At 47.7% G+C, this 12,441-nt stretch overlaps 1 protein-coding gene across 1 annotated transcript; it reads right to left on the bottom strand.

The window, feature by feature from the left end:
* Nucleotides 1-519: 519 nt before the first annotated feature.
* Rbm14 (RNA binding motif protein 14) lies at nucleotides 520-10,922 on the bottom strand. Its single transcript, XM_048458210.2, has 3 exons — nucleotides 10,465-10,922; nucleotides 2,139-3,603; nucleotides 520-1,399 (listed from the first exon to the last, which is right to left on the bottom strand). Exons 1-3 carry the CDS (start codon nucleotides 10,799-10,801, stop codon nucleotides 1,192-1,194), a joined length of 2,010 nt encoding a protein of 669 aa, XP_048314167.1. The 5' UTR covers nucleotides 10,802-10,922; the 3' UTR covers nucleotides 520-1,191.
* Nucleotides 10,923-12,441: the final 1,519 nt, after the last annotated feature.

Raw genomic sequence — 12,441 nt, 5'->3', positions numbered from 1 at the left:
TGCCCCTCATTTCTCCAACCACAGGGCAGTACCGGATAGTGACATCACCTCCACTCCACTATGGCTTCTTTCCCAGGTCCCAGCCTCAACACTCACTCAAGCCTACTGCCTGGATTCATTAGCTTTGTCAACACTGACGGCAGCCCATTACCCCAATACCAGTCAGATCTCAGCCTGAATCATCCTGTAGGATTGTAGTTTTTGCTTTGTTTCCTGAACTGGGAAAAGGTCATGGACATTAGTCAAACATAAGCAGAGGAAAACAGGCATTTTTCTGAATTTTTATGTGATCAACTGAAACGGATCCGTCTGCTTTCCAGTTCTAAAGATGGCATGCTATTTAAGATGATAATGAACTTAATCCCACTGGGTTAGAGGGAATCATTCTAATCCCCACTTTCAAGCACCTTTCCATACCTACTCTGGGTCTTCAGGCTGCCTTTCTTTAGCTGTCATGTCTTCCTGGATGTCAAACTGGCTCACCTGACACTGAATGCAATCAAGACAATGACAACCAGGTTTCCAAACCACAAATCGCCCCAAGTTTTATTTGTAGTCCATACAAAAGAGAAAAAAAATTAAGGTTTCTAACACCACCTACTTGGGCAGATAGGGAATTGGGACTATGCCAGTCACCATCAGCTAAACTTCAGTGGCAAGCAGGGATCTGGACACATACCACCTGACTGTCCCAACCGGATCTCAGTCTCAATAGTCTCTACAGAGGACAGTCAGGGCCCCCTGGACTACTGGCATAGGTTGCCCACAGGAAATGGTTAAAGTAACCCTTTCCTGGCCTCCCTCACATCTAAAAAGAAAAACGCGCCGCCTGACATCAGCTGTAGGTTGTATCACCGTCCAAACAACCTCAAGTATCGCGCAGAAAAATAAAGGGAGCCAGGAAAAAATAAAAATATAAAAGAAATGCCCATTCTGGGAAGATGGCAGGGTAGGGGGAAAACCGCAGATCTAAAGCCAGTAGCAAGATGTGCTGCTGAGGCAAAGAAACAAAGCAGGCTACTGCCAAATACAAAATGGTCCTCTCCTGGGGAAGGCCCACATGGTAGAGGGAGGGGATGAAAAATCACCATCGGGAGAGGTATGAAACAGGGTGGTGATGACCTGGGTCTGAACCCTACCCTACCTCTTCCTCTCTCTCCCTTCCTGTGGCGCCCCATCCCCAGGATGGCCCTACATGCGGCGCTGGTAGCCAGAATGCATCTGAGCTGCCCGCAGGTAATCATTATAGGAGCCCGAATAGCGTGCGTAATCGGAATGGGCATCGGGCAGGCGACGGTAATCCAGCGAGGACTTTGTCGGCGAGCGGCGGAACGAAAGCTGCGACTCTGATAAACGGCGGTAATCAGAGAGCTCGGCTAAACGCCGGTCGGAACCATACCTAGTCGAGAGAAGAAGACAGTTGGTGAATGAGACAGTTTACGGGAGGGCTCCAGGTGGGCCTAGGGGAGATGCCATTGGGGACAGGGAGGGTGTTATCAGATTTGTCTCAAACCATTTGGTTTCCTTGTCAGAAGGCTCATCATACTACCCAGGCCAAGAAATCAAACAAGGGTTCAAGTCAACAGGAAACCAAGCCCTCTGCTGAAGCTCTCCCTTCCAAACTAGTCAAGGTGAATTCTGGTCTACATTCCCAAACAAACTATCCCCATTCATGGGCCCTGTACAAAAAGACCTTAGTTCATCAACAGAACGACGGAGGAAAAGCAGGGTCCCCAACTTCCCAGGGTGAACGCACCTCATAAGCTTGCCTTCAGCCAGTGAGTGCCAAAAGGACTACTCTTTCACATCTACCCCACCAAAATCAGGACAACAGGGAATGGGCTTAAGACAGTGGGAAAAGCTATGAGCCAATCCTACAGAAAGTGGCTCCAGTGGTACAACAGGCTATCCTAGAATGGTGACGTTTCCTGGTCCTAGGTTGTTGGTATCATCCCAGACTGAGCACTATGTTCCACCTAAACTCTGATGCCCAGCAATGTTCACTCACCCTCATGACCCTTGGACATCCCACAGTAAGACCAAGTGAGGGGCCAATGGCTCCTTTTTCCCTCCCATGCCAACATCAGCCCCTTGCCCTAAGCCCCAGCTGGGGGCTGAGGCGGGGGGGCATACAGTACCTTTTTGACATGGCGACAGCCTTTTTGTAGGGATCGTCGTAGCTGGCCCGGGGTGGGGAGAGGCGGGTACGCTCATAGGGCGGCGGGGTGCTGTTGGCGTTGGCAACGGCCCCCTGGGACATAGACAGGTAGGCTGCTGACGGCTGGCCTGTCCCATCGTAGGCACTGCCGGGCTGGCCACGGTAGGAGGCAGCAGCCTGGGGATGCTGCTGAGCAGCATATGAAGCAGCCAAAGAGGCTGACGACTGAGCGCGGTAAGGAGCTGCCAGGGTGGCAGAAGGCTGAGCCCCATAGGCAGCTGCTGCACCATAGGAACCAGTGGCCGCAGCAGCAGACTGAGCTCCATATGAGCCTGACAGGCCCATTGATGCTTGAGCCCCATAACTATTCAGCTGGGTCTGAACAACTGGTTGAGCCCCATAAGAACCAGCCATTGGGGCAGTGGCTTGCGCAGCATAGGCAGCTGGCTGGCTAGCATAAGCAGCAGCTGTGGCTGGCTGTGCCACATAAGCAGCAGGCTGGGAAGAATAGGAAGCAGCCTGTTGGGCAGCATATGGGGCAGATTGGGCACTGTAAGAAGCTGAGGGCTGGGCATTGTAAGATGCTGCCTGGGCTCCATAGGCCAGTGAGGAGGCTGCAGACTGGGCACCATAGGAGGCTGCCTGAGCCCCATAGGAACCTAGGGAAGAAGCTGCTCCCTGTGTGTTGTAGGAAGAAGCAGCCGCACGAACCCCATAGGAAGAGGCAGCTTGGGCGCCGTAAGAGGATGGTTGGTTACCATAGGAGGCGAGGGAGGATCCCTGAGCCCCATAGGAGTTAAGCGAAGAAGCTGCAGCTGCCTGACCCCCATAAGTGGAAAGGGCTGAGGCTGAGGGCTGCGCTCCACCATATGGGCCAAGCGAGGAGGCTGCAGCAGACTGGGAACTAGGGCTAGCCAGCTGACCCCTGTATGGGGCCCCAAGGGAGACAGAGGGCTGAGCACGGTAAGAGGCTGCCTGGGCTGCCATGGGCTGAGTCCGATAACCAACACCCAAAGAGGCAGAAGGCTGGGCCCTATAGGCAGCTCCCAGAGACACTGAGGGTTGGGCACGGTAGGTGGCTGGCTGGGCCGTCAGAGGAGCCACATAAGAGGCTCGAGGAGGTGAACGGCGCAGGGGGCTGCGGTCGCGACCAAAGAATGGTGGTGTGGGCTGACGGGCTTGCCCATCAAAGCCACCAGTGCTGTTGCCAAAAGCCTGTTGGTAGTCGAAGGTGGCAGAGAAGCCACCAGTTCCAGGGAATGCTGTATCCCCAGCCCCTGGTTTCTTGGTCTTGTCCCCAGACTGGATAGCCAGGGCAGGCCCCTTCTTCTGCCCCTTGGTTGAGAGTTCCACGTTGATGCGCTTGCCCTTCACTTCCTTGCCGTTGAGCTGCGCGATGGCGGCTTTGGCATCTGCTTCCTTCTCCATGTGAACAAACGCGTAGTCTGATAAAGCAGCAGACAGAGGGTTAGCAATTAGGGGGGCAGGGCATGCTACCTGTTGGGTCCCAAAATGGACACACAACAGCACCCAGCTGTTGCCAGCTACAACCAGGCCTCCAAACCCTCCTCTACATGAGTATGCCATGAAATGTGGCTGATGTGTAACAAAGCTTTTGACTGTCTCAAGCAGTCATTTGACTATGGCCTTCTTCCCTGTCCCCTTGCCACCTCAATCAACTAACTTTCTGTGAAAAAAGCAAAGATGAACAACAACACAGGATAAAAATCTTCACAGCTTCTATAAATATAAACCAGCAAGCAAATACAGAAAGTATTTCTAGATCACTCAATACTCAATGTTCTCAATTTAAGCACATCTAATAACTAGCTACTTAACACTCACCTCTGAAGCTAAGAGCTTAAAACACTAGAAACCACCACTCACATTTTGGCATGACTCACTTCCCTGTCTAGGTCCAATTAGTAAAAGCAGAGTGACTGCAAGAAGCAAGCAATCACAGAATTCCTGCTAGGAAACCTTCCCCTTTCCATATTACTTTCCAGTTTTCACACCCACTTTCACATCCAGGACCTCTCAACAATCCTAGGAGGCAACAGGAAAAAGGACCACTGACTGACTTCCCTTTTAGGCAAACAGGTTCAATGTTTCTATGTGGCTTGCTGTAAATCGATTTATTAATGCCAGGACCAAAGCCCCAGCTAGCTCTTCCATGCCCCTTTGTTTCATCCCGGAGAAGTCCATGGACAGGACTGTGTAGTATAACTAAAAACATTAACTTGCACAGAAACCAGACCCTATGAATGTCAGTAAGATAAGGGAATGGAATCTAAGTCCACATTGCTTTCTCTGCTATTTCCTCTTCAAGGGACAGAAAAATACATTCCCCTTAAAAGACTATTTACTGAATTTTCAGGTTTACCCTTAAAGGGCACTTGCTTTATTGGGAGGGGGAGCGTAGGGCCAGGAACTGAACATAGGAAGGGCCTTACACATGCCAGTTCATGACTGAGCATCACCAGCCACCTATCTAGGTTCTCTCATTAAAGACTTGCGTAAATTGTGTTGGGAAGAAGTCTAAGACAGGATATTGGTCTGAGAACTCTAAACATCTACAATATAGGAAAAACCTTAAAGGGGAAGAAATTCTTGCACCCATACCACAAACCATAATAGTGCCATCAAGAGGATATAAAGAACAATGAAAGGAACCTAAGGTTTTGCCCCTAACTCCATTTTGGACCTGTGGTTACTTTACATAAACTCAGAGGCAGAATTCAATCTCTGTCAATTATCAGGTCAAGAAATGAGGAGTTATCTGGATGGAATTACTAAGGTTATTATCTATTATAAAATAATTAGTGTGAATGGCCTCCCAACAGGCATCCTTACTTTTAGGACTTCATTCCAAGATGCTTTATTCTAAGCTATTCCTTCCTATAGAACAAGTCATTTCCTGGATTTGAAGACAATGCCCCCTCCTAAAAAACAAACGGCAAAAGCCAAGTACAATATAATATCAAGGATCCTGGGCTATACCACAAGGCTCAGCTTTAGATCCATCATCACTGACTTGTTAGGTGATCTTAAAGAACTTACCATTTATTCCCCGTTGGAAAATTTATACTACTAACCTCAAGTCAGAGGTCCAAGTAAGAAGACAGAAATGTTTTGAGAGGTATAAATGGCTGCAAGATAATGGAGAATTATGACAATTCTTCAAACCTAAACTAACCAGAGATTTATTTCCCTAGAGAATATTATTTTCCATCTAATAAATCATAATGCCAAATAAGCTTGAAAGCTACTTAATACGACCAAAAAACAAAATGAAGCTGGAGAGCTGGACCAGCAGTCAAGAGCACTTGCTCTTACGGAGGACCCAGGTTTGGTTCTCAGCACCCACATGGGCAGCTCATAATCACTTCCTGTTCCAAAGAATGTCACACCTTCTTCTGAACTGTGTAGGCACATATATGCAAGCAAAACATTCATACACATAAAATAATATGGGGGGGGGGGGTCGTCAAGACAGGGTCTTATGTGACTCCACTGTCTTGGAACTCACTATGTAGACTAGATCAGGCTGATCTCTAACTCACAGAGATTCCTTCCCCATCTCTGTCTCCTGAGTACGGGAATTAAAGGTGTTCACCATTATGCCTGGCTTAATTTTTAAGAACAAGATGAACACCAAGCTTGATGTTCCTAGTTCAACAAATGCAAGTCTTCAATGATCCCATGGTCAAAAGCTGACTTCTTTTTTAACAATTATGAAAGGCTAAATGTTCCCTTCCACCAAGCCACAGGGTATTTGAATTGTCCTTTGATTGCTCATCTCTAGGTTGATCAGCTAAAAATAGCAGTTGTGGTCTAAGATACTTTTAAAAACAGATAGGCCAGATGTAGTAAAGCTTGTCAAAACTCCAGCACTCAGAGGTGAGACAGACAGAAGATGAGCTAGAGGTCAAAAAGAGCTACAAAGACACTATCAAAAAAAGAAAAATAAAGAAAAAGAAAAAAAAAGAAAAGGTGAACTCACCTCAAGAAAGACAAAGGTACCAGGAAAATGCAATGACAAGCAGAAACACCCCCCACTCAAAAGAAAACATTAAGGTTAGCTGGAGCTTCAAAGTAGATGGGGCAGGAAGGTGAGGTAGAAAGAGAGACAACCAAACACCAGGAAGGGCAAAGGAAGCTTGCTGCATTCTTCATCTTTGTTCCCCTCACTATGTAACCCTGGCTGACATAGACCATACTAGCCCTCAACTCATAAAAGTTGCAAAATGCTGGAATTGAAGGCAGCTGAAGAGATGGCTCAGAGGGTGGATCATGGACCGCTCACCCATATCAAGTGGTTCGCAACTCTGTTAACTCCAGCTCCATGGGATCCAAAGTACTCTAGTTAGACTCCACATACACACATAGTTTCAAAAAAAAAAGGTCCAAAAAAATAAATAAATAAAGGCATGCATCAACATGACCACTCACCTATTTCCTTATCATATTCAAAAATGAGCTAGGAAAAACACCTAAGAAAAATTTCAATGGATTTACAAGAGAAATTACATCTCCCATCATCTATACCTTACACTTGGTTTTGAGTTTAGAAGACAAAGTGCTGCCCAGCATGTAACAGTAGTAACCCTAGCAATCAGGAGAAAAGGCAAGGAGGATCAGAAGTTGGAGGGCAATTAGATTCTTAGTGAGGCCCTGTCTCCCCCCCCCAAAAAAAAACCAAAAAAAAAAAAAACTTAACTAGTGGCAAACCAAAAAAATGAGATTTAAAAACCGGGGGGGGGGGGCACTTAGTGCCTTTATTCCCAGCACTTGGGTGCTCTCTGAGTTCACAGTCAGCCTGGCATACATAGGAGTTCCAGGACAACCAGTGAGTGTTACATAGTGAGACCCTGTCTTGAAAACAACAACAAAAAGACTTAACTGGGATGTAGCCAGTGATGGTGTATATATAACAAGTGTAAGGACATTGGTTTGATCCCCCCCCATACTATAAAAAAAGGAAAGGGAGGGAAAACAGAAAAAGGGGGAATGGAAAAGAACAGTACTTTCAAATGAATAATTCAAATGACTGCCCAATTAATTAAGCAATAATGAGGGAAGAAGGTCTTTGACACAAATATAGTCAACTTTTATCAGAAAATGTCCAAGAAGAACGTGTGAACTGGGCATCGCAGCACATACCTATAATAGCAGCTCCTAGGAGGTAGAGGCAATTCAAATCAGGACTTCAAGACCATCTGTAGCTACATAGCAAATTCAAAACCAGCTTGGGCTGCAAAAAACACTGTCTCAAAAGGGGGACAGGGACTAGAGAGATGGCTTCTGAATTCTCTACAAGTCCTGCTGCTCTTGTATAATCAGTTCCCAGCACTCAAATTGTGGCTCACCACCCCTAACTCCAATTCCAGGGAATCAGACCTCTTCTGACCTCTGTGGGCATCAGGCATGTATGTAGTGCACATACATACATGCAGGCACTCATAAACATAAAATGGATCTAAAGGGGTGTGTGTGTGTGTGTGTGTGTGTGTGTGTGTGTGTGTGGTGAAGATGTACCTCAGTTAGTAGAAGCCCAGGGAATCTGTTACCTAGCTAATGAGATTGCTCCTGGGCTATTCATCACAGTAAGCAGCCAAAGTCAGATCTGTCAAAAACACTCAAAAACCAACTACTTCTAGGGCAACAAAGAGTCAGAAAGAAATCTGAAGAACTCCAAAAACCCACTTGCCTGCTGAACTACTTCAAAGAAACTACTGATGGAAATCACGGCATAAGATTAGCAGGTGATGGTGCAGATCTTTAATGCTAGCACTCGGGAGACCGAGACAGACAGATTTCTGAGTTTGGGAGTCAGCCTGGTCTACAGAGCAAGTTCCAGGACAGCCAGGGCTACACAGAGAAACCCTGTCTGAGCAGGGGCGGAGGAGATATGATGAACAAGTTATGTTTTCAGGACCTTCTATGATGGCACCACAATCTCTCTAGCACCAAAGCTAAAAGAATACTAGAAACTGAGTTTTCCCAAAGACTAAATACTTTTAAGTTTACAAAGTTGTGTAGGGAAAGAATGGCCGACCAAAACAAAGCATCTTTCTTTTCTGATATTCAGACCTGAAACTGTCCATATTTGACTACCCAACAGTGCCCAGCTGCTATAACTGTGGAGAATAGTTATTGTTTATTACAAGTCAGACCTAAGCTCAATTAACCAGGCAACTATACTTTTTTCCCGTGAAATACAACAGTTGACCATTCTGTGTAAGACAAAGCTTTTGCACTTTTCAAAGATTTGACAGTTCAACCAACCGCCTATCCTCAGCCTCCCCTCCCAAAAATGAGAAAGGTATTTACAGAACCAGTCTCTTCTAGTATACTCAACTTTAAAATGCTTTCATTCCCAGTGGAAGTATATTTCAGATCGTCACCAAATCTTTCATATCAAAGTATAGAGCCTGTGTCATATCAATCTGGAGTGTAGTTTTGCTATTAATATTTGTTTCTAAAAGGAAAAATGCACAAACTTTGTAACTCTCACAGGGAATCTTCCTAGAGCTGTACAGTGTATGTAAAGTTATTATCAACCGCCACCCTCACTGCTACTTAACGTCAGTCCCAAACTAAGCCAGGCAAATTTCTGGCCTACCACCTGAGAAAAAAGTTTACTGATCCATATGAATTCCAACGGAGACTGTACCCTGAGGTACTGGATTCTAGATTTCCACTCTGGTAGCCAGCCTACCTAAGAACCACAAAAGAAACTAGATAGGTCAATTAAACACAAAACTCTCATAAAAACTCATTTATCCCATCCTTTTGTTGATCAAGTACCCAAACTGAGACCTTTCCCACTTTTACTTTAAACAGAAGCAAAAATCCAAGCACCATGGTATGCTTAAAGACTGCAGGAAAGTATCATTCCAGATATAACCTGAGTTGAGGAAAACAGAATCAGTATCAATGCAGAACATTTTGTTCCTGGTACTGCACACCCTATGACCCTTTAAACATCCCCCCCCTCATTACAGAAAAGACAACAATGGCCCAAAAGTTGTTACTTTCCTGGATAGCAAATGAACTATTTGATGAGAATGAGCAAACACTCCCAACTGCATTTATTTCCTATCCTCATCATTTCCCACAGGGCACAAGCAAAGATAGAAATCCAACAGAAGTAAGGCATGAGTAGGACATCACTCCCAGGTGGCATTGCTGAAAATGACAGGGCAAAGTTAACTCTGACCAGTGAAACAGACACTGGTCTGGGTTGTCCCTTAAAATCTTGCCAACAAAAAAGAACAGCATTTAGAAGACAAGCGATAAGACCCCAGGCTAAGAAAGTCAACAGGGTCTCAAAAAGACATTTCCTCAAAGAAAACGCAAACTAGGGAGCTGTCCTAAGAATTATTCAAGCACGACTACTGAGTAATGGTGTTTAGCCCATGTTTAACAGACACCTCGCCCGCCTCTCAACATCCCGCAAAGCCAGAGCATACCCCTTTACAATCTCAAAGCTTATAAAACAGCTGGGCCCTGTGGCACCAATTTGGCAAGTAAAACCTATCTGGGGGGAGGCCTCATAACAAAAGTCCCCTTCCACATGCAAAAATAAACAAAATCAGGGCTTCCAGCTAGTAAGATGTAAGACTGAACACAAAGTGGGGGGGGGGGACCCGAGAGTTGGAAAGCACAAAACTGTCAAGGATAACCCACCAAATATTGAAAAGCCAAATGGGTTTGGAAAAGTCCCCTCTGGTACCCACAAGCAGATCCATGACAGACAATACTAATAAAGACTGCAACCCGAGAAACTACCAAGGGCCCCGTTACCTTCCGTTTGGGAGCATTCGTCAGGAGAAAACCCCGGGGAGGTCTTGGGGCTTTAGCCCCCACCTTTTCCCTCTTCCCAGGATCTGACCGATGTGTGTAGAGGAAGTGGGGAAGTGGCGAAATCTTCCCCGCTCCATGGTCCGGCTGGTGCCCGTCACTTCCCAATTTCAGTTTGGTACCAAGTCCTTGCAACCAGGAAAATGCACCCCTGCCCCAACCCGGTACACTCGCAAGTCTCTGGCGCGACCCCAGGCGCGGCTTCGCCTAGCAATGGCCACTGCACCCGCCCAGAGCCGACTCCTCCCACTTGATGAATGTTGTTGCCTGGACCGCAAGGGAGGGTGGCGTTACCCAACTCGCCCCCAACACCTTAGGCCCCGCTCCCGCGCACTTCTCCACCGTTCCCAACCGCAAGGACCAACCCCCCGGGTAAGGGGCGTGGCTAATAGGCTGAGTGCACCGCGCGCTTCCCCTCCCCGAGCGCGCTCCCGCGTTACCTTTTACCACGTCACACTCGATGACGCGTCCACGGCGCTCGAAGAGGCTGCGCAATTCCTGGCTTGTGCATGCAGCCGACACATTGCCCACGAAAATCTTCCAAGTGTTCAAGGGCCTTGGGCGCGACATCTCCACCACGAGCGCGCGACCTGGACGCAGCTCGTGGCCATGCAGGGCCTCGATGGCGCGCACCGCGCCAGCGTTCTCGCGCATGTGCACGAAGGCAAACTGTTTCATGACGGCGCAGCTCATGACCGTGCCGTAGGGCGCGAAGAGGGCTGCCAGCTCCTCTGGCGTCGTATCCGCCCCGTCGACATTGCCCACAAAGATCTTCATCTTGACGCCGCGGCCGCCTTCCCGGAGAGACGGGAGCTCTCCTACAGCGACAGGCAAAACGTCCGAACGACCCGCAGTCCTCCACAGGAATGGCTGGCGACCGAGAACCCCGCCGCGCAGGCGCTCTAACTTAGCCAATTGGAGACTGCATCCCGCGCCTACAGCAGCCAATCAAAGAGGTTGCGAGAAGATGCCCTTTGACGTAGCCAATCCCAGAGGGCCTGAAGCCCGCTGGTTCTCGCAGGGGGTGGAAAAGGCACGGAGGCGCGCGACCAACTGCCGCCGCCAGGGGGGAGGGGAAAGGAGGGCTGGCGGCGGGGGAGCGCGCCCGGGCTGAGTCGGCAGAGGCCTAGTCCGCAAAGTGGCCTCTGGCCGGGGTGTGGCGAGCCGGAAGGGCCCCAAGGAAAACTTTGTTCTTTCGGGGAAGTAAGGGTTCCTGCTTTCCAGCTGCCTCGGCCAAACCCCGAGTGTTGTGGAAGCCTGTCTGCCGTGAGGCTAGGCCTGGCGGGAGACACCAGAACAGACGCCTTCAGTCTAGGATCGATACCCAACACTGTGCTCGGCGATCGGGAGAGGCACCTCCCCTGAGTGCGTTCTTTGCAAGCACATTACTTGGGGTTGCTGAGGCTCAAAAAGGATTTTGTCGACAGTGAAAACTGAGCGTCTGTCCAAACCTGATGGAATTTACGATTGAGAAATACAGAGGTGACAATTTATTGTGTGCATGAAGATTTTCACAGTATAATGTTTCATGAAATAGAAAAACAGTTATCCTAAGGAATCCAAAAGTTGGGGCTTAAAAAAATACGAAGAGGTAGCCATGCGTGGTGGAGCACCTCCTTTTAATTTCAGCGCTCTGGAGGCAGAGACGGATGTTTTGTTCGAGGCCAGCCTGGTCTACATAGTGAGGTCCTAGACTGCCAGAGCTATGTAGAAACCCTGTCTCAAAAAACAACAAAACCTTAGAGGGACTACTCGCTGGTTACTAACACTTGCTGCTTTTCGAGATTTGAGTTCAATTCCCAGCACTCACAAGGTGGCTCACAGCCAGCTAACTTCAGTTCCAAGGGATACAACGCCCTCTTCTGACCACTGCATGAATGTGGTGCACAGACATACATGCAGGCAAAACACCCTACATATAAACTAATAAAATTTTAAAAATTAAAACCTAAAAATAGTTTTTTAAAAGCAAGAAGAGCCGGGCAGTGATGGCGCATGCCTTTAATCCCAGCACTCGGGAGGTAGAGACAGGCAGCTCTCTGCGAGTTCGAGGCCAGCCAGGTCTACAGAACTAATTCCAGGACAGGCAGGAGGCACCAAGCTACACAGAAAAACCCTGTCTCAAAAAAACAAACAAACAAACAAAAAGGCTAGATGAAGTGGCCCACTGCTGTAATCTCAGTTTTCGGAGGCTTAGGCAGGAAGCCAAGGGGGCCAGCCCACAGCGTGAGATTTTAAAAATTTAAACAAGTTATCAAAAGCATAAATTCATTAACTACGTGCCCATACTTTCACTCACCATATTTCACATCTTCCATATGGAGAATGCCAAGCACTGAGCAAAATGGCAACCGCAACTTTCTTGGAGTTTATATTGTATAGTGAAGGAAAACAGGCAGTAAGTGGAATGGTGTCAA

The sequence above is a fragment of the Myodes glareolus genome, chromosome 7, assembly GCF_982192425.1.
Source record: "Myodes glareolus chromosome 7, mMyoGla1.1, whole genome shotgun sequence".
Taxonomy (NCBI): Eukaryota; Metazoa; Chordata; class Mammalia; order Rodentia; family Cricetidae; genus Myodes; species Myodes glareolus.
This window is presented reverse-complemented; position numbering and strand designations above follow the sequence as displayed.